The following is a 27,531-nucleotide window of genomic DNA, read 5'->3' as shown; positions in this document are numbered from 1 at the left end:
TGAGCTGGGCTGCCTGTCTTTACAGGCCTGGCCTTCAGAATACTGGAGTCCTTTGGTCCATTGCAGACCATTTCCTGGCTGTCCTGGGACAAATGTCTGGCCTCACTTCCTCCTATTCCATTGTCCTAGGCATATACGACCATGGAAGATAATAACCATCTTCAGGCATTCATTTAGGTATGGATGAGTCTGTGGAACGGGTAGACTGGTGTCATGTGTGATTGCAGATTTTTCCACTTTCCAGGGTTCTGGATACCTCATACAGGAGCTTACACATGTTTGGGTGTCCATCTGTAGGCTGGTTCCACAGTGGTTGGGATAGGGCTGGTAAATTGATCCTGATGCATTTACTGGTGCCTAAATGAACATCATTCCTGCTTACCAGTGAGCTGCCAAGACAAAGTAATTGTTTAATCCTTAATAACACTGTTGAAGAAAATTACTAATTACAAATACCATGGAGATGCAGTATTGCCACAGGAATAATCATCGCCATAATACTTTTGGAGCTTTTGTTTTGTTTAGTTTCCTTGTTGCAATAATGTAGAGCAGCTGTGAGGTGAGAGGTGACAGCTGGGCCTTTCCGGAATGTACTATTATTTCCAGATCAGCAGTTTTCTTTTGACCTAAAGTAAATTCTGGCCTATTTTGGGGGAGCGGGTGCCTGCAGGGAAGATACCTCCAGTACTGCTTTTAGTTCCTTTGAGATAGCTCCCCTAGTTCTCTTTTCTTTTTCTTTCTCAACAAAAACTTCAGTATAGAAATGAGGCCATGAGATTTGTGCGACAGGGTTGATTAAATCCCAGCTGTGCCATAGAATTTCAGATCTTAAAAAATCAACACATTCTAAAAAATAGGTAGCCTTTGGTGGTAGCTGGGGGCATTTTGAATGTTTTGGTATTCCATTGAAGCTATTCCGTCCAGTCAACTGCTAGCTTTCTACAGTGTTTCTTAATGTTGTATATATTCCCCATAACTGCCAACAAGTGCATTGTAAACATTTGTTTGATTGAACAGTGCAAAGACAATCCTACTACTGTATGCTGAAGTTGAGATTTATTGGGTGGTGGGTGGAAGAGAGAACATACAGGTAATTGTATAATAACTGAAAATTTCATTCACATATGGGGCAAACAGCAGCTTGGCAGTGACAACTTTAATGGGGAAAATGGTGTAGGGTAATGGATAAAGTCCCTTCACCAGGATTCCATTCTGGATCTGATACCTTAGAATCCAAAAATATAGCATACAGAACATGTAGTCATTTTACACAGAATACTCATAGTTCTAATTTCCTATACGCATCTCTTTTTCTCAACGGATGTGCTTGTTTTAATATCTCTTCATTATCTCACTTTCATCTGTCTCACTCTCAACCTGTCACTCATTCTAACCCTGCCCAACGTTTCATTCCACTCTCCTACTGTCAATCATTCTTGCTCTCGCTCTTCTGCTAAAGGTAGCATCTTTTAATTCATGTTATATGTCTTCTCCACTTCTTTTAATGCTTCCGTGAAAGCTGCAAAGCCAAAGATCAATTCTATCACTTTATAATTCTAAAATGTGTGAACTATTTTTATTCTTCTTCTGCAAAATCCCACGCCACGCCATGATATGCTTCGTGGCAATATATCACACACAGCAGTGTATGCACTTGCAAGTGTTGTGGCCTTCAAACAATGAAATAATTAAATCAGCAAATAATATAAAAATAAAATAGAGTCAATCAAGAGATGTGGATTTTATAAATGATGGTATCCATAATTGTGCAGTTTTTGCCCAGCTGCAAATCCATAGACATGATTGATTGATTGATTGATTGATTGATTGCATTTCATAGAATTGTAGAGTTGGCAGGGACCCTGAGAATCATCTAGGCCAAGCCCCTGCAATGCAGGAATATGCAGCTGTCCCATGTGGGAATTGAACCTGGAACCATGGTGTTATCAGCACCACATTCTAACCAACCTTTTTCTCCAATGAGCTCAAAGTGGAGTGTATGGTTTACTTCTTCCCTCATATTATCCCCATTACATCTGTGTGAGGCTGGTTAGGCTGAGGGGCAGAGAATGGCCCAAGGTCACCCAGCAAGTGTCATAGTCAAGTGGGAATTTGAACCCTGGTCTCCCAAGTCCTCATTTGACACTCTGACCCAGCCTTTCTCAAACTTGGCTCCCCAGATGTTGTTGGACTACAACTCCCATCATTCCTAGCTAGCAAGATCAGTGATTGGGGATGATGAGAGTTGTAGTCCAACAACATATGGAAACCCAAGGTTGAGTGCTCTAACCACTATACCACACTAGGTTTCCTTCTAAACTAAAAATGATAGGGTAGTACTTGAATTTCCTTGAGCTATGACTGTTGCAGGTGGCACTGTGGATTAAACCACAGAGCCTAGGGCTTGCTGATCAGAAGGTCGGCGGTTTGAATCCCCACGACGGGTTGAGCTCCTGTTGCTCAGTCCCTGCTCCTGCCAACCTAGCAGTTTGAAAGCACGTCAAAGTGCAAGTAGATAAATAGGTACCGCTCCGGTGGGAAGGTAAACGGCATTTCCGTGCACTGCTCTGGTTCGCCAGAAGCGGCTTAGTCATGCTGGCCACATGACCCGGAAGCTGTATGCCGATAAAGCAAGATGAGCGCCGCAACCCCAGAGTCGGCCATGACTGGACCTAATGGTCAGGGGTCCCTTTACCTTTACCTATGATTGTCTAGTACTGTTCAGAATGTACATTTTGTTTAAAAATATCTTTTCACATACTAAATTGCAATAATTACAGCAAAAACAAGAGTCTTGTGGCATTTTAAAGACCAGCAAATGTATTATGGCATAAGCTTTTGTATTCCATAATTATATTGTAACAATTATATTCAAAAGTGCCCCACTGAAATGTGTGTGTGCGCGCAATCTAGGCCCTCCAAAAAAAAAGAAAAAAAAAGAATCAGCCATAGCAATTATTAGCACTTGGAGGAAATCCTTTTTTTTTTGCTAAAGAATGGATTGTCAAAAGGTATGTTCCTCTTTTTGGTCCATATGGGGTTAATTTAAGTCTGCAGAAGCTGACCCAGCTGAGACTAATCATGACAGAATGAGGGTTATATAAATCTCTCTGGCCTAGACAGAGGAGTATAGGGCAGGGATGGCTTCAGCTTTCCACCTGGCTTTGTTAAAGGAAGTAAGACAATTCATTGAGGACTGCTATCTTCATGGTAAGGTTGCAATCTCTCTCTCTTATTTTAGCCCATTTTCTTCAAAAAGTGTAATGTAGGGCATAATGGATATTCCTTATTTTAATCACCAGCCTTGGAATAGCTTCCAAATGAATTTTCAGTATGGCAGCTCTTCCTGCCAAAGGATTATAGAAACACTGAATTGCAGAATATTGAAGGGATGCCAAGGGCCATCTAGTCCAACCCCCCTCAACACAAGAATTTCAACTAAAGCATCCATGACTGATGGCTGTACAACAACTGGAGGGCCACAGAGTCCCCATCTCTGACCTAAACAGAAACCAGCTGCACAAATATAAGATGAGGGACACCTAGCTTGCCAGTAGTACATGTGAAAAGGGTTCTTAGTAGGCCACAAGCTCAACAGCGTGATGTATCTGCAAAAATACTAATGCTATTCTAGGCCGCATCACAGAAGTATAGTGTCCAGATCAAGGGAAGTAATAGGCACCATTCTATTCTGTGTTGGTCAGACCACACCTAGAATACTGTGTCCAGTTTTGAGCACAACAATTTAAGAAGGCTATTGACAAGTTGGTGTTAGGTTTTAACTCCCTTCAGTCCCTGCCAGGGTGATCAATAGTCAGAGTTTATTAGAGTTGAGGACCAATAATATCTGGAGGGTTACAGGTTCCTAGTTTAGGTATTTTGTTTTTGCTTTCTGATATTTTTTATTCTTCTTTCATTGAACTGTTGCACTATGTTTACCGATTTAAATAGACTGTGAAGGAAGGAACTGCTCACCTGCCCCATATATATACAACCCCCAAAGCCTGATTCACTATGGTCCAATAAACTGGACAGGGCAACCTGCTGTTCTTCTGTGTCAATCAGAAATATATGTATGATTACTTTAAAAATACCCAGCAAGTGTTACTGTGATGGTCAACTGCTAAATGCAACCAGACGTAAAAGACTGGGGTGGGGGGGAAGCAAACATCTTCAATAACTAAGTGTGGTGTCTGACTCAAGACTGAAATTGTCACTACATTGAAAAAACAGGATCCACTTTCTTATATTCTGTATATGAGATGCATATCACTCACCTTCCTTCAGTGCTAGGTAATATCTACAGTATTATGAAATACAGAACTGCACTAACAGGATGCTAAGAAATACTAAGGGCTCATAAGAGCAAGACTTCAGTTCTTGATTGAGAAAGCACCAGGGAAAATAAAAAGGTTGGGAGTAGGGATATGGATGTCATCACAACCTCTACAGTGAGCCATTTCAGCTACATAAAACAGTTATTAATAGAAGAACCTTTATTTTGTTTGAATAGCTCCCAAGGATTTAAATGTCAACCAACATGGGCTTGCTGATGCTTTGCAGACCTTCAGAGGATGTTAGAAAACCATGATCAATCGTGTTGAGACAGAAACATATTCTTGAATGAAATTAACAAGGTATGTGCTTCATACTTATAATGTTTAATATGTAATCTGTAGACCCCACTTCTAATAACCTTTAGGTCAAAATGAACACAGGAAAAGGAAATGTGTTGTAATAAATACCACTGGATTTCATGAAACCAAAATTACATCCTTTTAACCGTATAAATTCCAGATATCTCAGTGAGAATTATCAAATTTGTCAATACCATGAGTGGGTTGACTAGTGTATTTTGTCTCTTAAAATAGCAGCTGAACTGTTTCACAGGAAGTATTTAGCTGTTAGTACCTTCATTCTTTCCCCACAGTTCAGAAATACTGTTTCTGTCTGCAAACATCAAAAGAGGGAGCTGTTTGGGACAGCCAGCTGCAAACTGCATTATTTTTCTTCCAGAAGACATTGGGACAATACTGTGTCTTGATTTAAGACAGTGCCAGCCAGTGTCTTTAAAAGGAAAAAAATAAGGGCGTCCAGCTGCTGATCACACCAATGAATTCTCCCCGATTTATTTTCAAGCTGTGTGTGTGAGAGAGAAAGGGTAAATGCCCTCCCCCAAAATATTCATGGCAGTAGTTTCCTCCTCCAGTATTTGGTAGCTTCCAAAATGGCCACCTCTCCTGTTCCTCCACGACCCAAAATGGGTAGCAGAACAAGGAAGGCAATTTTAGCTCAGCTCTTGAATATCCATCTCATTCTCATAGGTTTTGTTCTCTATATTCAGGGGTGAGGAAGCTGTGGAACTCCAGATGTTAATGAATTCCCATTCCCATTAGTCCCAACGAACATTGCTAATAGTCAGGGATGATGGGAGTTGTAGTCAAAGACACTGACTGTGGGGTACAGTGGGGTACACATGTACTGGGCCCCAAACCAGCAGAGGGCCTGGACTCTTAGCTTTATTTTTAAGTAAGTACATTTGTAAAGAAAGTTAGAAAGCAAAGCATGGAGGCAACCTTGTAAGGCAGATAAAGAAAATTTGCTGTAGTTAAGGATTTTTAATCCTTGTTGCTAAGCAATCAAATGAAGGGAGCGGGGCCTCCAGAGCAGCAGAAAAATAGGCAAAGCTTGCTGCTGGTGGTGGTGGTAGACTGAAACTGGATGAAGGAGAGTCTGCCTCTGTTCCTAGAATATGTTTGTTTAGGCATTTTCCTCCATGTTCAAATTATCTCATACACTCCTCAAGAGAATTGCTTTGTTGTACCCAAAATTGATAGTTTAATAAAATTTCAAAAATTGGAGCTCAGTAAATGGAAGAGGAAAATATACCTTTGGGATGAGAAATGTGATCCCTGACGAGAAGTTGTGGAGGGAGCTGCCTTCTTCCTTGTTTTCTGTTTTTGCTCTTTATATCTGAAACATCAATACAATTTTTTTATTAAAAGAAGAAGGAGGAAATTTCCAACAACCCACGCAATTATTTCTCAGGACGCAGATCTTGGCAACTGAAACACTTCAGTGATCTGGCCTACATAAAATGTAACAAAAATAAGAGCCATTCCGTATGAGAATTGCATACTATGCATACTAGAATCCTAACAGAGCTAGGAAGGAGATTCTGTGGCAAAATTTGCTCAGTTGGCAAAGTGGTGGGGGCATGAGAGGTATCCTTGCAACATTACGGCTAAACTTAGATTAAAAAGGCATACAGTTGAGATGGCTCTTGCAAAGCTACAAGGGACTGCTAGATACTCGTATCAGAGCGGGCACATAAAATGCAAAGAAAGGAAATAGCTCCTATTATTCCCATTTCCTTTTCACTGATTATTTCAAGTTTTCATGTGGATTCCTGCTTTTAATCAGCACAAGATGTTAAGGCATAACTAGGACATGCTAAAGGCTTGCATAAACAATACTGCTACTGTACCAATGCTCTTAAAATGTAATTTACTGCATTCTCAAATGCATTAAGACTAGGTCACTTCACTGGTATACCAATACCTCCACCCACATGCCTCCTCCCTGTAGAGATGCCATGCTAGTGCAGTAAACTATGCCTCAGTTGGTTTCTATGTTGCTTGAATTTGTTTGGATATGGTGGGGTGAAAAATAAAGACAAAGGCAAAACCTGCTACCTACATTTCAGAAATATTGCCTCCCATCACCTCCACAGTTCCAGCCCCCTTTGCATTCTAGGTGTGAAATCCATGGCCATAACTATGAGAAGTAACTGAAAGATGTGTTTCCTTCTTAGTATGTGATGAAGAGTTAATTTGTGTTACTCTGAGTACAGTTCCTAGCTTCCAGATCTGTTTTTGCATTCTATTTTTGCCTATTCTTTCATCTCCCAAATATGCATTATGTACAATGAAGAAGGTGGTGGTTCTTTCCACTGGTTGTTGCCAGAAAGACCAGACATTCATAGTCATCCTTTTTATTGTGTATTCATGATTGTTTGTGTTCATGATGCTATTGGGCAGACAAGAGATCTCACAGCTTCATTTCCATGGAGGGCATATCCTGTAATCTCCTGCTGAAATCCCCAAAACCTTTATAACACAAACATTCTAGTTTATTTTTGTCCCACTTTTCTCATGGTAGAGCCCTTCTGGACATCAACATTTAGTGTCACATAACTAAAGCAAAATAATCCACAACTAATGAACTTTTTATTGTGTCAAGAATACACAAACAATAAAACACCAGACTGGAGGGGCCCCATGTAGAATGAACCCAACCATCAAAGAAAACATTTATACTAGAGTAAGATTTTATGGACAGAGAATGTGCAAGAAAAGCCACTGTCTTGGTCCCTTCTTATTGGTTCAAGTTGTTCATTTAAGTGATACATTTTTAAAAAAATAATAAATTTCAAACATGACCTGCAGATGACACTTCTAAAGTTCACCAGCAATTCCTTTGAATGACAAGTCATGGCATCAATGATCTTTCCCATTTACTAATCTTAGTGGCTTGACCTGATGGAGAGGTATAAGCACATTCAAATCCTATGCTTTCACCATGTCAGTATAATGGAATTACTTACCACTTATCACTATAGTCAGAAGCTTTAAAGGATTAGGTGCTTGCCTTGTGAAGTGAAGGAATCTGGTACAGGAAAGTTGTCATTATCAGTGCATGGAAGCAGGCTATGCACAGTAGATCTTTCTAGCTAAGTAGTTGGTACCCTGTGAACTTTCTAGTTGGCCTTCTCTACTGGGGCTTGGCTCAAGAGAAGCTAGTCACTTATTATAAGCAGCTACCCAAGGCCTTTTTCTTCTGGCCAGCCTGACTCCCAGGGAAGTTGTTCATCAGGATAAGAGGTTCCTGCATCCTGGAATCTATCGTGACTGCAAACATCTGAATTGGACAGTCATCTAAGAGTGCATTGGGGTCATACAGTGAGGATTTTCATCCCACGTTGCCTAGGGTTGCCATATTTCAATAAGTGAAAGTCGAGGCACAAAAGTTGTTGAGCTTTTTTTGAAGCCTCTCCAGCCCCTAGGAGTTGGCTCCTATGGATGGCAGAGAAGCACTCCATATAAGTGCCAAGTGCCATGTGTCCCATTTCTGACTTCTTTGTAGAATACTAATGCAGAAATAGCAGTGCTGTTGCCAACTGCTGTCAAGGATTGGTCACCATCAGTCAACATCCTTGCCCTCACACCTTAGCAGATCCCAAATGATTTGTACCTGTTGCATTTGCCGATTGTGAGTAAAGATGATTTCCAAGGAATGCTTCAGAACACTTCTTCTAGTCTCCCAGAGATGGATTGTTGCTCTAGGCATAGATTTTCTCAGAATTTATGTGCATCAAATGGGATCTTGTACAGACAGAAATCAGCAAGTTGATTTTTTCCAAGAGCAACCTGCCATTTTAAGTAGTTGTTGGCTTAATAAGTTAAATAGCTCCAGGAGACACACATGCCATGATGATTGCATTTGGTAAGAGAAGACTGTGCCTATGGGCCTCTGTGCATCAGTGCCAAAATGTGTCATCCTTGTGGTCTGTGTGTTGCAACCCGGAGTTAGTCTCATTGCTGATGATAAGGGGCAGCCGATCTTCAAACTCTGCTTTTTTTAAAGAGCAGCTAACAAAAACAAAACTCAGTTGAGCTACACAAACATCATTTGATTGACAAGATAGGTATTTCTTTGCAATATATTGCAAGCAGTGCATAACATCTCATGCCCCTAAGCTATTTTCAAACTTTAGAAAGCCAAGAATAATGATCTGGCATTGTTCCTGAATGAACTGAGCCTTCAGCTCTAAAATCTGCTGTAACTTTCCCAATTGCCTCTGGAAATTATAGAAATACTGTTCTTATGGATTGGAGTTGTATCACAGGGTTTTCTTTTTCTTTTTACAAAGGGGGGGGGGCATTCTAGTATAAACAACTGCAAAAACTGAAAGAGGCTGAAAGCCCTTAGGGGGTTTAAGCATTTGTCTGCTGATTTAATTTCTTTTGATTCATTGGGCTGGGGAATGGGGCCCAATTCTTTCTTTCTTTTTCTTTTTTACTATTGCGTTCGTGGGGGCGGGGGGGGGAGAGAAGTGCCCAAAGCGATTAGACTTCATGCAGTTCCCAGAATTTTCTGTATCATCCTTTGCAAAGCAGAGCAGAGCCTGGATTAGATTGTGACACGATAGAAGGAGCACAATTTAATTGTTTCATTAATACAGTCAATTGCTCAGGTCCTTTTAAGGAATTGTGGCTTGACTAGCAGTTCGCACAGACCTCGAGGGCCATATGAGGCAGTGCCTATAATGGAAAGAGTAAGGAAAAACTGTGCAGAGAGCCATGAAGTGTGCTTGTATCACACTGGGGGCTGTGTGCACGCACACACCTACACCAGGGGGAAATGAGGCATAAGCTACCCTTCTGTGTCTTTCTCTTTCAATTATTCCTGGGATGTTCTGCCATGGCTATTTGGAGGTGAGCTGCTCACACCTCAAATAGGAAGACAATTAACAACTGGTTGGTAATCTGGTTAGTAATCGCTCTAGACTGCCATGTGAAGCAGACAAACAGCTGCAGCAGATATGCTGTCTGGGAAAGTCCTTCCCTCCAGCAGACCTGCTCTTGCCTAGGGGTGGACAAATCTGCAAGTTTTACCTTCTCGTGATTCACTTTGCCCCATTTCCCCATCAGTTTGCATAATTTTATCTTAAAGGTGTGCATGACAATTTGCATGCCTTTGAGGTCTCATTCTCCTAACATAGGGGTCCCCAACCTGCAGCCCATGGGCCAGAAGCAGCCCACAGAGGCTGTTTAACCAGCCCACGAGCCACCCCCAAACTGAGCCGCCTGCTCGCGAGTCCCCGCGTGCTGCGCTAAACTGGCGCAGTGTGGTGCAGGGACTCTCTTTCGTGGCTCCAGAAATCGCTTCTGCGCATGCCCAGATACTGAAAATCGCACCTGCGCAGAAGCCATTTCCAGCGCAGCAGACATGCGCAGACACGATTTCCGGTGTCACACTGTGCTGGTCCAGCCCACAGAGGATCTCCGTGGGAGTGATCTGGCCCATGCCTGGTAAGCCTTGCTGACCCCTGTCCTAACACATGCAGTTTCATATGCAGCCCTTGCCCAAGATGCTTTTCTTTTCTTTTCTTTTTTGCAGGAATATTTCCCTAATGTAATGTAGTCAAGAAATAAATGAAGAAGTTGCCCTTTTAAGGTGGCCTTTGGGAAATAGTTCACCTCTGGCTTTTCTGTGCTGATCCATTTACTGTTGCTTTTGTTGATCATGCTTTATTATGGATTTAACACTAGGATTTTAATGTTCTGCCCCTTGGCTTAGATCTCATTTGAATGAAGTTCCATGTTGATGCAAGCTAGGGTTTCTTCTTTTGTTTGACCGAAATTAGGGCTAGCCCTACCAATAAGCAGAGGGAGGCTACTGCCTTGGGAGCAAATGACAGGGGCAGCACATGATGGAGAGCAGCAAGAGAAGCCCCTCCAGCTATTCCTCCAGCCATTTCTTTCTGTTGGAAGCCAGTGGTGTGTGTGCCACAGCCCGTCATATGCTCCCTAAACTAGCCCGCTGCCCTCAGGTCCACTTAAGGATGCTATCCCATTGCCAGTGTTGAAGTAAGACTCAGCTGCCAAACTACTCATGGAATAGCAGGAGAAGTTACGATCTTCTCCTTTGCCTCAGGAACAAAAATGTATTGGGCTGGCCCTTACTATAAGTATCTGCTCTCTACACAACTGTATTCTCTGGCTTTCCACATTGGTGTGGCTTGGATACGGAGGTACACAACAGCAAGTCACCTGAATCCTCTGCACAGCTCCATGTTGAAGACGTGTCAAAGAGTGAGCTGGCAGTAAATCACACCATTCAAAGTTGGAGTTAACTCTTTAGTGGCAAAAACATGATCTTCACTTGGCTGAGTGTCAGGTCTAATAAGCACAACAGCTCGTCTCCGGTTGCTGAGACCGAAAGTCCCTGCCTCGCCATAACAGTCTAGGTCTCCTCTCCAGGTCTTTTCCCAAGCAATTGGAGACTGAGCCTACATGCAGCCAACCTCTCCTCTATTCTTTTCATACCCCTTCTGGTTCTGGGAAACAAGGCAAGGAGGGGAGCTTGTTGCAGCAGGAGGTGGAGACATCTGTGACTCTTTACCAGCCTGACTCATTCCTGCCTCTTGGCTCCCCCCTCCACTCTCCTGCTTCAGCTTCAGCTTCTGATTCTGGACTTCTCTCTGCCACAGGCTCTCCCAGCTCAGGAAGCCCTGTTGCTTCTTCAGCTTCCAACACCTCTTCTGCCCAGTCTTCATTCTCTTCTCCCTCTGACCACTCATCATCATCCCACCACCAGTCCCCTGGCTCTGAGCCTTCTTCCCTTGGTAGTTCCCTCCACCATTCCTCTGCATCCAACCAGTCCATGACAAGCCATGACAAAGTGCAGGTCCCCAGAAAGTTAGAGGGCAGCTTCTAACTACACTCTAGTTAGAATTTGTTAGAGTTAGAACTCTAAATACGCTCTAGAGAATTGTGACAGTGTACTCAGCAGTGCCATCATGAAATGCCAGGTGCCATGCGCGCAATTGCAAGTACATTGGCAAACTGCAGGTGCTTAGGTCTTGCCCCATTTCCTGTACTGAACACCTATCTTTTCAACACCAAACCATTTCCTTGAATGCCTGTAATAAACAGATTCATGTTATATTCATTTTTAAAGAGGCAAGCTCTTTAAAATGAAGAGAGATCAAATATTTGCCCAGAGTCTTAAGTGTAAGTCTAGGGCAGAAACAGTGACTGAAGCTTGATTTCCTAAATGCAAGAATGCCGCCTTAACCACAAGCAAATCCTTCCTCTTAATACTACTTGACAATTATTTAAGAGACTACAGACACCTAAGGGAAGCACTAGATCATTTAACCTTTTTATGTCTTTTCTTAAGCATGCTAGGACATAATTACATGATTAACCAAAATATTCTGGCACTTGATGGGTGAAGGGTAGAAATGGAACCCCTCATCCTCCTGGTATATTTCTCTTGTTTTATTTTTACTATTTTTAAAATACCGTTTTTGAAGTAAAAAGGAGACTTCCTTTACACCAATCTATTAGCATAATACCTTCATGCCTGAAGGTACTGTATGTCATTGCAGTGGGAGCAGACTCTGACACTTCCAGTGCTCCAAGGATCCGTGACAGAGCTGAATGAAAACCTAAAAAAAAAATACTTGGCAGGAATAGTAAGAACACATAAAACCTGCCAGCTGTCAATGATGTAAATGGTGATTTTTGTTTCACTTTTTTAAAAAAAACGAATTAAAGCAGGATTGAAACCTTTCCAAAGACAGCATGTTTGGCCTTGCAAAGGAAGAAAAATGAAAGAGCAAGATTTCCCACCCCCTCTCCTCTGTTGGCAGTTGCACTGGAGAGGGTGTTTTCTGGTAGCACTAAGGTTGGTCAGAAGTACACTCATCTGACAAAAGTAAAATAAAAGCAATTGGAGAATGAAGAGTGCTGCCATTTAATAAATAACTGGGATCAACATACCTTGAAGCCTTTCAGTCTGTTAGTGCCCATCATCAAAGACATATCCACATTCATGTGTATGTTATGCTGGCTATAGCCAAGTAGAGGACAGAGGATGCCTAAGTCAAAATATAGTATCTTTGCTTGCTAAATGTCATGCTTCTGCTATGATACATGATGGCAGAAGTGCTAGATCTTGATGGAAATGGAAGGTGGGAAACTACCCTGGAGGTTTATTCCTTTTGTTCATTTTAGGACAATTCACAAAGTTTTCTGTTCCTTACATGTGGCTCCATCGTACATGCTAAAAATATAATGTAGAAGACTTAAAAACATGAGAGATAATCAGGGATTTTTCAAGAACTCAGTTTTGGTACCTATCAGGTAGGCACCATTGGCATTATAAGAGAACAACACAGGCATTCGTGGTGAGTTCCAGCACCTCTTTTTCTAGAAAAATAGCACTGGATATAATAAAATGCAGGTTTGATATGGATGCACATTGGAGGACTTTTCCACATTCCCATGGATCTCAGTAGTATCTGTTTATCAAAGGATGCTCTTGGCTTTTACATGTATCTAATGAAGTGCAAGTGACCCTGATTCAGCTTTCATACCCCTGCACCCAAACGGCAATGGAATCCCTTGAATAATGACAATTTTGCAATTGTTTACTTGGGCGGGGGGTGGGGGTAGTAAACTGTCGTGATAAAATAAGCATTATTTTGATCTTCACAAATGGTGGGCTTTATGAGCATATTTTGATGGTGATAGAAACATGTAAGAAAGCTTTTTCTGTGGTGGCTTCCCATATGTGACACTCCCTGCCCTAAGAGGTTAGATTATCTTCCCCTTTATTTGTGTTCTGATGGTAATTATAAACAAGCTTCAATTGCTGATTAATGTATTGATTGTGGCACTGCTTTATTATTAATTATTAATTTGTATTTTAAAAGTGGGAGCCACTTTAAGTAACTTCTTTATGGAAGTGAAAAAAAATTAACCATCATCACCACCACCACCACATTTGTTTTCATATAGTGACCTACCTTGTAAATATTTTGAATGAAATGCAGTATCACAATTATTTATAAATAAATAAATACATAAAACAGCAAAGCCTGAGACAGAGAATTGTTACATGTGAAACAGTTTTTCTACCTGGACATTTAGGTATAATAATATAATTTTATTATTTATACCCCGCTCATCTGTGCCAGTTTCCCCAGCCACTCTGGGTGGCTCCCAACAGAGGACTAAAAACAGAATAAAACTTCAAACATTAAAAACTTCCCTAAACAGGGCTGCCTTCGGATGTCTTTTAAATGTCAGATAGTTGTTTATTTCTTTGACATCTGCTGAGAGGGTGTTCCACAGGGTGGGTGCCACTACCAAGAAGGCCCTCTGCCTGGTTCCCTGTAAACTCACTTCGGTGTCCAGGTACTGGCAGAGGAAGAGGGGTGCGAGGGGAGCATACCGCCCCCGGCAGCATGATCCCGGTGGCGTGCCATCGTGGCTGCCCCCCACCCGCACTGGGCGCTACGCCCCCAGGATGTGAACCAGCCCTGCCCCCACCTGCTCTCCACCCCTAGTGCCGGAGCATGAAGTTCCATCACTGTGCCCAGGCTGAACAATGGAGGCCAAGGCCGTTTAGGGCTTTAAAGGTCAGCACCAACACTTTGAATTGTGCTCGGAAACATACTGGAAGCCAATTTAGATCTTTCAGGACCAGTGTAATATGGTCTCGGCGGCCACTCACAGTCCCACTCCCAGTAAGATTAAAGCAATGCTATGTAACACTTTAGAATGGCCTGTTGTCCTGTGGGGTGGCAATATTCCTTCATGATCAGCTGCCTTGAAATCAAAACCATCCATTGAGCATTATAAGGGTTAGGGTTGACTGCTTTTGGTTGATCCTCCCTAACCCTCTCCATCACCAGTTTACTACCCATGATTTGGTGTCAGGGACATCTAAAAAACCTGTTTCAAGCACAAACAAGCCCAAACCTCTACCCACTCTTTCACAACTGAAAGGCTAAATCATTAGCTGAGGATACAGAGTGGGCAGAATATTTTTTTTGTAACTTGTTGAGATATATTCTCCTTTTGAGAGACAATGTTTTGCAAAAAGAACAAGTTTCAACTTTATTTTCTGCTTCCATGAAACCAGAGGTTATGTTTATTTAGAAAGCTAACATTTATACGGCTTATACATTCACAGCAGTTCAATGCCAAAAACCACAGGCCTAAAATGACTCTTTTCATTGCTCTGAAGGTTTTTAACCTATAGCTGTTTTTACAGGAACTGGATATTTTTGAGCAATTGCTGCTGGTAGACTTAAGAGCAATCATAGCACCCTGTGCTATCATTTGCAAAGAGTTGCTTGAGGAAAGGGATGTGCAAATTAGCCCTCAAGCTGTGGCGTGTTTTCCAGACTCTCTAAAGAAACATTTACTAGGCTGTTTTGAAAAACAAGAGGAAATAACAGAATCATAGATATGGAAAGGACCCAAAAGTTGCTAGTCCAAATCCTCTGCCCAAAGGCAGAATCCAAACATTAAACCCATGGTTGAAAAAGGTGTCTGTTATTCCTTTGATACTGTAGAAGTGGGGGTGTGGGGAAGCAAAAACAAGAAGGTTGGGGAGCGGAAACTTTCCCAAAAACGACAAAAAGGAAGTTGATGAGTGAAGAGGGTCAAATCACTCCAAAATGCTTCAGAGTTGTTTAGAAACACGATTTTAGAATAGAAGTTCAGCTGGAGATTAGGAAATGTATCCTAAGGGCCAAGATGATGCTGGTTTGGTTAATAAGCAGAGTCAAAGAAGATATTGGAGGCATGAAGAGTTCCATAAAAATTTTGAAGGCTTTGTCTAAATGAGGAGAACAAAAAGGAACACAAACTTGGCCAAAATAAATAAAAGCAGACAATGTGGGATGGTGAAAAAGAATTTGAGGAGCACATTGTAAAAAACTTAAAGACCAGCACACACAGAACTATATATGTAAATGTGGTAAATTAGTGGTAGGAAACTGGCAACAGGGGCAGTTGGAATCTTGGATGACAAGTAAATCAAAGGTATGCATTGGAGGATAAGGAGATTGCAGGGAATGAATTATTTACATCTGTCTTCACAGTGGAAGATTTAGGGCAGATTCCTATACCTGAACTAACTACTGCAAAAAGAACATATGACGAACTGAGGTAAATAGTTGTGGTGAGAGACAAAGGTGTAAGTCCTGTCTCACATATACAGTGGTACCTCGAGTTACATACGCTTCAGGTTACATACGCTTCAGGTTACAGACTCCGCTCACCCAGAAATAGTGCTTCAGGTTAAGAACTTTGCTTCAGGATGAGAACAGAAATCGTGCAGTGGCAGCGCAGTGGCAGCAGGAGGCCCCATTAGCTAAAGTGGTCTTCAGGTTAAGATATAAATTCCTGCGGGTACTATCAGACTCACGATTTTCAGGTAGGATTCAGCTGAGTACTGCCAAATTCAGGTTGCATGACAAACCTGCTCTTCCCCCTCCAAAATCAGACTTTTGCAGTAAGAAAAGTAATGGGGAAATGCACTGGAAAATGTGGGATAACAATTGCTTGATGCAACATTGTAAAACTTCTCCACCAATAAACAATGGATGCTCAATAAACAGCCAACTTCATATAACCTCCCTGCAAAGTTTGTGTGCAAACCAATCGGGAGGAATGCTCAATAAACTGGTCACTTGGAAGTAATCTACTTCTCCTTGCCTGGAGGGTCCATGGTTAGTACATGCAATCCCATATTCCACTTCAGAATGCAGGTTGGAAATGAATATAAAAGTTTAAGCTGAAATAGTAGGAAACATGTACACACACAGACACATATTATCATATAAAAAAAAGGAGCCCGCACACCCAGAAGTAAAATGCCGCAGACAAGGTCCTGGCCTAACTGTGTCTGACCATTCCTGGCCATTTCTTTTCCTCTACTTCACTGATGGCTCCCTCTCTCCTCAGCCATGTGGCAATCAGAGTGCTATACAGTGGTGCCTCGGTTTACGAACTTAATCCGTTCCGGAAGTCCGTTCTTAAACTGAAACTGTTCTTAACCCGAGGTGCACTTTCCCTAATGAGGCCTTCTGCCACCAGTACCCTTCCACCGTTTGGATCCTGTTCTTAGACCAAGGTAAAGTTTGCAAACCGGGACACTACTTCCGGTTTTGCGGAGTTCATAAACTGAATAGTTCGTAAACAGGGCTGTTCTTAACCGAGGTACCACTGTAAGCACTTTGGTACTCCCAGAAAGTGGGAGAAGGCCTGTCAGGTGGTTCTGTGTGCCACACAGAGAGGCCTGTTCTTTACCACATGTCCCTACTTTTTTTTAATGCTCATTTTTTAAAATAAAAGCTGTTCTTTTTAATGTTTCCTTTCATACTGTTATTTTTTACTGAAAGGTAAGAGGGAGGTTTTGACACTGTTAATATAACACGGGGTGTTAATCTTATAATCACCCTGTCAGCACTTTGTGTCAGGGTGTTAATGACCACCTTTCAGCCACTCAGAGCTCCCTGCCAATATAAATAGAGCACTATATGGCCAACCAGCAACAAGTCAGACACTTTGGATTCTTTCCCCCTTTTTCAAAACTCTCTCCTCCTTCGGTCCTCTTTTCTACAAGGAGAAGACAACTCACAATATGGCAAAGAAAGCTCCTTCTTTGTCAGTTCCTTGCATTCTCCTCTTCCTTAGTTCACCTGCACATTTACCATAAAAAATTGGGGTTGGCCGCGCATGTACCATGGGATATAGATACACAAATATTTTCTTTGGATTTAAATATAGCAAATCCAGTATTAGGGGTGGAGGGAGATGTGTATTTTTCATGGAAAACAGAAGCAGTAATTCATCTAATTTCATATGGTTAATTTTTATGCAGTAAGCCAGCTTGCTTTATTTATTTAAATATATTTCCAACCATCTTTTCCAGTATGGGAATCATAGTGGATAATAAATTAAGATAAACAAAGGATTGTACTTGCCTCAGCAGGATTCTGCACCAGATTTTGAAGTTTTGTATTGTACTTATGCTTGTACAATGGAATTTACCCCCTCTTCCCATTGCATATGCACAAAATCTGTTCTGGGGTAGGCATGGGGCAAGAGGGAGGGGGAAAATCTCTTTGGGTAAGCATAGATCTTTGCACTGATAGAATGATTTAGTTGACTACTGTCTGTAGATATAGATATTGATATTCTTTTAGGTAAACTAGGGCTGGCCACCACTGCTCATGTTGTACACACACACACACACACACACACACACACACACTCCACTCCCTACCCCACCCCTTTATACTTGGTCAACTCCCTCCCTTTACACTGGCACAATGTTGTGTTCTACTTCAAACAGTGTTCACAGCACATGGTGGCCAAAGACTAAGCAGACAAGAGTTCAGGGGTAGGCAGATATTAAGGTCATGGCAGGACCCTGGACAGCTCCCAGTGATGCTCGGGCTGGCAGCTGAAAGCCAAACTAGAGGGGACGATTGTAGGACAGGTCACTTCCATTGTTAAACTGCTCTCATAATCAAGAAAGGTCTCTTAACATTCCACTAAAATCTACCCTCCTGTAACTTAAACCCATTCAATCTAGTCCTGCCCTCTGAGGCAGCAGAGAATAAATCTTTGCCTTCTTCTATGTGACTGCCCTTGAGGTATTTGCAGAGTACGTGTGTGTGTGTGTCCCCACCTCAGTCTTCTCCACGCTAAGCATACCCACTTCCTTCAACATTTCCTCAAAGGAAATGTTCTCCATACCACTGCCTTTGTTACCGTCCTCTGAACCCTTTCCAATTTGCTAATATCCTCCTTAAAACGATGTGCCCAGAATTGGACGCAATACTCGCTACATTGGCTTGTGCTCTGAAAACAGATATTCTTATCTTTTTTCTGGGAAGTCGGAGAAATGCTTACGTTTCTCAAAAAAAGAAATGCATCCTGTCTTCAGGGAATGACTATGTCTATTCTTGAGTCCAACTGTTTATTATTTTAAGAGATATCATTTTGACTTCAAAGACCAGTGAGTTGGGGGTGGGGGCAGGAAGTATTCAGCTCTGTTTATCTGTTAAATGTCAAGCCCATCATATAAGCTTCAAGGGGGCTGGAATTTTCCAGAAGCAGTTCCCTGTAGCTCAACTGAAGACATCCAAAACTCCTCTCTAAGCAGCTGTGATTCTTATTTGAATTTCAGCCTAGGTATAACCACAGGCCCCAAGCTCCCCAAGGAAGTCTTGCATAAGCATTGTTCTCAATTAGTAGTGCAGAGATTTGAGAGAAAGCAAGAGGTCTTTGCTTTAGTTGGCATTGGGACATTAAAAATAAGTGGTCAAGTCTCTTTTAGATGTCTGTGTGTAAATTTAAATCCCTCTTAATGGTAATGGGAACTGCATATGCGTGCTGAGGGGAGAGTGAATACCCCCTAAGCAAGCAGGCTGGGCAAGGCCAAGAAAAGCCAAACTTTGCTACATTTTAGAACCAGCCAAAATAATAGTTTTTCAAGAACGATTTTATGGGTTAAGCAAATCTGTCCGTCTGCGATGGGATTTGACTTCCCAGTAGGATGTACGTTTTATTTACTAAGTTTTCAACTTTTACATCGTGCTGGGGAGGGAGAGGGACAAGAAGCAAGTTTCCAAAAATACCAGAGTAGAAAGGAAACAGCTGTTTGAAGAGATGAGGCATGATGGTGAGCCCAGGGGCCAATGGCAGAGTCTGGGTGTTGCTGACAGATTTCTGGGGTTGGCAGGCTTCATGGGCACCCGTGAATTATGTCACTGAGGAAGAATCCGCGAGCAGGGATTTCAGAGTCCTGCTGATCATGAATCTTCCTTGCAAAAATCCAGTTGGAATATTTTCATTCCGACCTAACATTTTTCACTTGCGTTCCTCTGTGGAGGACAACACGACATTGGAATCAACAGCCCTTTCAGCATCCAAATAGGAGATTAACAAGCCGTGCCAGAGTGATCCCTTCTTCCACTCCTCCCACACACAAGCGGCCCTAGACTGACCTCAGCTCCAGTTGCTGGGCTGAGCAAGTGGCAGAAACAGAAACCTGATTTCCTGCATGGCTGGTAGAAAGAGACCCAGAACCAATCTAGACTAATTTGAATCAGACTCGCTTTATTCTACTCCCTGGACATTGTAAATTTAGCACATACATTTCATACTCGGGCAAGACATGCACAAAGAGACTAGGCACATAGAGACTTTTTCAGCAGGGGGCTGGTCCACTGTCCCTCAGACCTTGTGGGGGGCCAGACTATATTTGGGGTGGGGGGAATGAATGAATTCCTATGCCCCACAAATAACCGAGAAATACATTTTAAATGAAAGAACACATTCTACTCATGTAAAAACACCAGGCAGGCCTCACAAATAACCTAGAGATGCATTTTAAATAAAAGGACAGATTCTACTCATGAAAAAAAACACTGATTCCCAGACTGTCTGCGGGCTGGATTTAGAAGGTAGTTGGGCCTTAGTTTGCCTACCAGTGGACTAGGCTATGGTGGAACCATATACATCTCCAAAGGGAGTAAAATAAGGAAAGCAATGGGGTTGTTCTTCACCCGGGAGCTGCCATTGCTGCTTTATTTTTGTGGTTGCAAATTCTTGGAAACTATTTTCGATGTTGTGTTTTAAATTGTAACTCACTCTGGGACCTTCGGGTGAAGGGTGGGCAATAACTTAAATTAAACTAAATCATTGTCCCAGCGTTTTCTCACAGGGCTTATCTAGATCACCTTTTGCTGACCTCATGCCCTGCTGGTATTTTGGACTACAACTTCCATCAGCCTCAGCTCATGGGAATCCAAAACTGCAGATTGAGGCAAGAAAAATATAAATAAATTACAAATCCTCAGAAAATGGCACGGCCATGAGGGGAGAATTAGGTTACTACTCTTCTATCCATCACTGTCACTGGAGGCACAAGTGTCCTCGGTGGCCCAGGCCTTGGTAAACTTTAGACTGGACTGCTGCAATGTGCTGTATGTGGGACTGCCCTTGAGGCTGGTTTAGAAATTGCAGCTGGCGAAAAAAGGCTGTGGCCCAGCTTTTGGCTGGGACAATTCTCTCTCAGTATATTGTGCTGGTGCAGATAGCTTTGCTAGCTTCAAGGTACTACTGTTAATGTATAAAGCTCTAAATAGCCTAGAATCACGTTACCTGAAGGACCACCATGTCCCTTACACAACAGCTGGATCACTTCAATAATCTAGAGGTAACTCTCTTCAATGAACTACAGTGATTTCAGATTCTTTTAGTTTCTGTGCTAAGACCTTTAGTGGCACCAATACTTCTTGAACACTGTCCACATTGAAATCAGGCAGGCATGCACAATTCTGATATTTCATCACCTACTGAAAACATTTCAACAAGCATTTTTACAGAACTCATTTGATTCACTGTTGGTCATTTCTTCTGAATTTTATAAGATGCTTTAGGGTTTATATTGTAGATTGCCATTATATTTTTTTTAATGAGTTGGTGGTTTAGAAATACACTTATAAATAAAATAATTACTGTTGATGCCACAGGCATTATCCATCACATGATCACGACAACCATATTATTACGACAACCATATTATTATGATTACTACAACTATTACTACTAATTATGTATATCCCCCCCCATTCTACATAAACTGTACTCAAGGCAGCTCAGACTTTAAAAATTGGCTTTAAGACTACAGAAGTCAAATAAAACAAACAGTACATTATTTAAAATAGCAGAACATTATATTACACACTGTATTCACTTTTGTAATTGACTCACTTACTGAAAGGAAATTGCATTTCCACAGCAGCAAGATATCAGCGTTTGAGTGCTTAGAAGATGCAATCTTTGTGCTGTAAAAAATTTTCCTTCAGAAAGCACTGCTGGATTCCACTGTAATTAATTAATTACAACTGTCTGTTGTGTTGTAAAGCAAAGCCCTGCAACATCATCAAAGGGATTTAAACACCCATTTTTGTAAGATAAATCCAGATTGTGTTTAGCCAACTTTGTGGCATTAAACCACACTGTGGGCCATACTAGACAGTGTCTCTGTCTTTAAGGGGTTTTAAAATGCAGATTACCATCACTGGCGGAGAAAGAGGAGTGCGGGGGGAGCGCACCGCCCTGGCAGCGCAATCCTGGTTGGGTGCCATTGCGGCTGCCCCCACCCCCATGCGCTGGGCACCACACCCCCAGGACGCATGCCACGCCCCCAGGACACACACCACGCCCCCGGGATGCGCGCCACCCACACCCATGCCTGCTCTCCACCCCACCCCCACCGGAGCTTGAAGCTCCGCCACCGTCTGGACCCTGGCATGGTGAAAGGGAGAGTTAATACTTTGTCACCAGTATAGATCTGGGCACATTCAGAGGCAGAGACAGGAAGGATTTTCAGATGGGCTCTGCTCCATTGTCTCTTCAGTAGATGCTCTTTGATTCCTGAGATGCTTCTTTTAGCATTCCCCCCGTCTTCTTGATTTCACCTTGACCTATAATGTACACGAAGAGATTGTTCCACCTTTTTTTCTTTGCATTGCTTCACTAACAATTATATTTCTGTGTGTGTGTGTTTGTACCATTTTATGTTTGTCAATATGTTTAAAATTTAAAAGAACATTGCAATTAAGGACACAGATATACCCTCTAGCTTGCACCTGAGCATTAGACAAAACAAATTCTTGATTGTCAAGTTTATTGAAGATCAGACCTTCCATCACCACCATCATCAAAGGGCTGAACTTGAGGCAGCAACACCTCAACAGCTGTTTTGCTTCCAGGGAAATGAGCAATGTGGAGTGGAGGATGGGTTTTGTTGCCCACAGTTTCCTCTCTTCTCAGCCCCCAATAATTTCCAAAGAGAGTTCCCCCCCCCTTATACGGTAAACACATAATTGGAACTTCCTATGCCAGAGAAGCTTCAGACCTGGGGTGTGATTTGATGTGGAGGACAGTCAGGAAAATGGGTTAAGAATTGTTCTGCATCTCCATTTCACATCACCACCTCCCCAAGCTGCTTTTCCTTAGGGTCACTAAGGGTTTGTCACACATGTTTGCATGTAACATCCTGTTTGGTCCTAAATGTCTCGTGCAACAGCTCAAGGAATGTTACCTCATGTCAATCCTTCCCCCTCCCTGGGTTTGCTTGTTTTCTTATATTTTCATTTCTGGGTTTGTGATTATAAAGCTCAGAGGTTTCCTAAACAGAATCGTAAATCAAAGAGAAAGCCGGATGTTCATCCAGACCACATGTTGAGAAGCATGCTTCCAATTCCACATGAAAGCTGCACTAACCAGATGTGAATGCAATTTTCCTGCTTAGATGGGAAGTTGTAGGGAGAACCTACAAAATGCCCATAGCTTTTAAAATAGAAAGGAGATCTTTCCAGAAAAGGTCTATCAAGGCTTGTGTTCATATTTCATTTCTGGGGAACTTTCTTGTGGTCAGAGTTGGATGCTACAGGGCATATCCACTATACCTAGTAAGCTACATAAGAAGACTACTGGGTCAAACCAAAGGCACATCTAGTTCCAGTATCCTTTTCTCAGAGTAGCCAGCCAGAAGCTTATGGGAAGCCCACAAAGAGAAGATGAGTGCCACAAGACTCTTGCCCACTTGTATTTCCCACCAGTGGTCATCCATGAGTCCATTCCATTCCATTTCCAATCATCTGCATTAAAAAACCAAACAGACATTGCATTTAACATGTCGGCACCTATCTGTCTTAGGAGAAAATGGAGGGATGCACCTTTCAGGGTGAAGTCAAACTGTTGGAAGGTTACAGCACCTGCCAGAGACCAAAATGAGACATGTTTTGTTGCAGCTGGGGCAGATGAAGGTGTCCTGTTGTGCTGCTGCAGATGCACCATGGTGTTTCTGCTCTCTGTGCTCCTCCCAGAAGTCATCCCTCCTCTGGTCACTACTATAGATGCAACTTAGAACTGCCAGATGTGAAGCCTCAACATTTTCCACGTCCACTGCATCAGGAAGATTTGGGCATCACAAGAGACTGAAACAAAGCTGTGCTCTCCCAAGCTCACATTCCCAGCAAATTCACACTTCTGCCTCTGCGACACCTATGCTGGCTTGGGCATGTCCACAGAATGGAAGATAGGAGGATCACCAAGGGCAGAGTCTACAGGGAGCTGGCTTCAGGCACCATGCCCACTGGCAGACCATCGCTGCATTACAAAGATGTCTGCAAACATGACATGTAATAATAATAATTTATTATTTATACCCCGCCCATCTGGCTGAGTTTCCCCAGCCACTCTGGGCGGCTCCCAATCAAGTATTAAAAACAATACAGCGTTAAATATTAAAAACTTCCCTGAACAGGGCTGCCTTCAGATGTCTTTTAAAGATAGGATAGCTACTTATTTCCTTCACATCTGAAGGGAGGGTGTTCCACAGGGTGGGCGCCACTACCGAGAAGGCCCTCTGTCTGGTTCCCTGTAACCTTACTTCTCGCAATGAGGGAACTGCCAGAAGGCCCTCGGCGCTGGATCTCAGTGTCCGGGCTGTAGGCTGGCAACATCAACCCTTGCATTGCAATTTAAGTATGTGTCTATTTAAACACACTTTTCTGAATCTCTTTTCTGTCACAATATGCATTTCTAAATTATTTTCTCTCAAGATATGCATTTATAACTATTCCAGTACAGTTTTGATGCAGGAACTGCGTTGGAAGAATTGGGGAAAGTGAGAAATTCTGTGGGTATTTAATTTGTCCAGGCGATGATGATCAGGTCAGTTTGTACTGGAATTTGAATGATTAACTTCTTGTCTCTATCTGTACAGCAAGAGAATAGGACTAGACAGGCTGGATGGGGAGGTGTTAGGTATATGTGTTGGCTGCGTGTGTGTGTACCTTTCCCTGTATACTGGAGTAGCTTCATTAGAAGCTACTTGAGGGTGATTTGGCTTGTAACCCTCTGATCCTTTAAACTGCTGGTTGTGGTGATTCACTGTGCAAGGAAATCAACTTTGACATTCATTACCAGAGCTAAACTTTGGGAACAGGTTCAGCGGCTGTGCCCTGGCCTAAAATAAGCTTTGTGTTTGAAATGGCAGGTTTTACCCTCTTCCCCTTGAATGCTTGGAGGTATGCTCAGAACGAGCAGGAATATGTGCTACTTGTGTTGCCACAAGAAAGCAGACATGAACAATTTCCCATGTGCATGCCATAAGGCAGAGTGATGGCAAAATGGTCAGAATGTGCTGTGCATGTTTTGCTTCTCTCCTTGTGGGTGGAAATACCCCCTAGAATCCAAACCAACCAAGAGGAGAAAACAGCAGAGCGAGCAGCTGCAAGGTTACTAAGACGCAACAATGCTCAAGTACATTCAGCTCAGAAAAGACGGCAAGTGACTCTTGGCAGCCTCAGCTTCCTTGCATTTATAAAGCTATCTATTTTAAATTTGAAGTGGAAACTTTGATTGGGGCCAGCTTTTAAAATATCAGATCAGCTCCAGGAAGGAAAACAGTAAAGGATGTCAGGAAGATTGCTGGTACAGAGTGTACTCCAAACTCTTCAAGGCAAGAAGCAAAGAGAAATCTCAGTAATGTCCCTAAAGCTTTCCTATCTCTGTCTGCTTGACAGCAGCAGCAACAACAACAAAAGTCTTCAAAAAATAGGTAATGGGGGTTACCACATTAAGCTCTATAAAGCATGAAAGGCTTGTTTCTCAGAGTTACACTGCAGACATTACTGGGTGACCATTAAAAAGGTAAAGGGACCCCTGACCATTAATTAGGTCCAGTCGTGGCCGACTCTGGGGTTGCGGCACTCATCTCGCTTTATTGGCCGAGGGAGCCGGCGTACAGCTTCCAGGTCATGTGGCCAGCATGACTAAGCCGCTTCTGGCGAACCAGAGCAGTACATGGAAACGCCGTTTACCTCCCTGCTGGAGTGGTACCTATTTATCTACTTGCACTTTGACGTGCTTTCGAACTGCTAGGTTGGCAGGAGCTGGGACCGAGGAATGGGAGCTCACCCCGTCGCGGGGATGCGAACCGCCGACCTTCTGATCAGCAAGTCCTAGGCTCTGTGGTTTAACCCACAGTGCCACCCGCATCCCTGGGTGACCATTAATGATTTGCTAATGTGTTGGTGAGGAGAAGCCCAGTTTTTAGGAGAAAGAGATGTGAAATGAGCAATGTAAGGGTAGTAGAACCTCTTCAGATGTTCTCCAAAACATGATTCAGGGGGAGCCCAATCGCATGCTCCCAACTCCCATGCATTCATGATAATGTCTGAAAGAGGACAGTTGTACACACAAAGAGCTCTTGCTCTGAGAAAGCAGGCCCGTGATTTCATGGAGAGAGCCTTTCACATGTACACTTATAGATCCATGGCTACTAACCATCATGTCTGTGTACCATTCCCAGAGACTGCATGGCTCCAAATACCAGTTGCAGGGGAACTCAAGTGGAGAAAGTGCTTTTGATTTTGTGACCTGCTTGCAGGCTTCCCATAGGCATCTGGCTGGCTTTGTGAGAACAGGAAAGCGGACTAGATTGGGTCTTTGGGTTGAATCAAGCGGACTATGCATGGGGGCTCACTTCAGACATGAATGAGAGGAACTTGGGAGCGTGTGATTATGCTCCACATATTGGATAATGTCAAAGAGGCCTCAGTATAACTATCAATGGGCAGTCTGGACTGTCCTCCAGACCAAAGTGCCACATGGACCACACAACTAAGATGGCACTGGTGTGTTGCTTATCACAAACGTAGCCAGAAAACTATTTACTGAGTACTAAAGCTGTGACCTGCCAGGACATGAAAGCCGCTTTATCCCAATGATTTTGCAAATGTCGAAGATTTCCTCCATTTCTGCAAAACATTGTCTCTGCTTTCCATCCAGGTACTGCCCTATCTTCAGTCTCTTTATTTTGTGGAAAGGTTTTTGAATAACAGTGGACGTGAACATTCAAGAGCATGTTGACCTCTTTGGAACCTTTGCCAATCTGGTTTTCATCCCTGCTTTCAGACTCTGATTTTTTAACTTTGCTTGGCCAACTACGTTTAGAAATCTATATCCATCAGGAGAAGGAATATCAAGTATACATTCCAGCCAGGCAAAAACTGTTGGGGTGCAAAGCAGTTAACAAAAAAGTTAACATTCTTTAACTATCTAGGCACGCAAGTTCTATTTTTAAAATTGGAAGCCTGTGTGTGTGTGTGTGTGTGTGTGTGTGTGTGTGTGTGTGTGTCTGTATCTGCTTTGAACATTTTGGTTTGCGTTATATAACATTATTTTGAGTAGTCTGAAAGAACCTGAAGTATGAGGCCTGCCAATCTGTCTGCTTCATATAAGCAAGTAGCTCAGTCAGTTGTGGTGTTTCCCTGACTTTAATTTTTGCCAATCTCAGTGAGGCATGTTTATTACTAACTTTTATAAATTATATGCTAACATAAACCACAGCTAAACCCATGTCTGGGATTCTTCTTCCATCCTGCTCAAGTTCACTTTTCTACAAAAATATGCCTAGTGTATGATTTTACTAGTCTTTTTTCTCAGACCAGAAGTGATTTATATTAGTAGGTTTTCCAGATACATGACGCAGACCTACCACTTGAAGTGGGGTCATTGCTCACATGGAAGAGTAGTTTCAAATCCACACAGGATCCTGTTGTACCTGATCGTTGCAAAGCTGATCTATTGGTCTGTCTTCTATGCATTTAGCTTTGCTCAGAATTCTGCAGCACAAGGGAAATGAGGTCATTTGATGCATATAGGGAGAATGGTTCTTTTATTTAGCCTTCAGATGTACAACCACTTCAAATCACAACAGCTGAAAAAGCACATGCAAGGGATATAAGTTGTACCCATGGACAATTATAAATTCTCCTTGCAAATGTGTTTTTTGGGCAGTCAGAGCTGTCATAGAAAAGATAAATGTATGAATTACCATCTCTAACGG

The 27,531-nt window shown here is 42.5% G+C and overlaps 1 protein-coding gene and 1 long non-coding RNA gene across 6 annotated transcripts in view; one reads left to right on the top strand and one right to left on the bottom strand.

Moving 5' to 3' along the window:
• The window catches only part of LOC310686562, a 132,746-nt gene that overhangs the window by 47,176 nt on the left and 58,039 nt on the right, over positions 1-27,531 (top strand). The window contains exon 3 of the long non-coding RNA XR_014515988.1: positions 4,514-4,637. This is a non-coding gene — a long non-coding RNA (uncharacterized lncRNA). The remainder of the gene's footprint in view (positions 1-4,513; positions 4,638-27,531) is intronic.
• Positions 1-27,531, bottom strand: part of LOC310686556 (uncharacterized protein) — a 126,426-nt gene that overhangs the window by 70,784 nt on the left and 28,111 nt on the right. For all 5 annotated transcript variants that reach the window (XR_014515984.1, XR_014515985.1, XM_083460394.1 and 2 more), the window contains exon 2: positions 5,890-5,973. Coding sequence is in view for 3 of the 5 variants with exons in the window: in XM_083460394.1 (XP_083316520.1) it covers positions 5,890-5,973 (84 nt within the window). In the remaining 2 variants the exon portion in view is untranslated. The remainder of the gene's footprint in view (positions 1-5,889; positions 5,974-27,531) is intronic.

The sequence above is a fragment of the Podarcis liolepis genome, assembly GCF_965112155.1.
Source record: "Podarcis liolepis genome assembly, chromosome: 9".
Lineage (NCBI taxonomy): Eukaryota > Metazoa > Chordata > Lepidosauria > Squamata > Lacertidae > Podarcis > Podarcis liolepis.
This window is presented reverse-complemented; position numbering and strand designations above follow the sequence as displayed.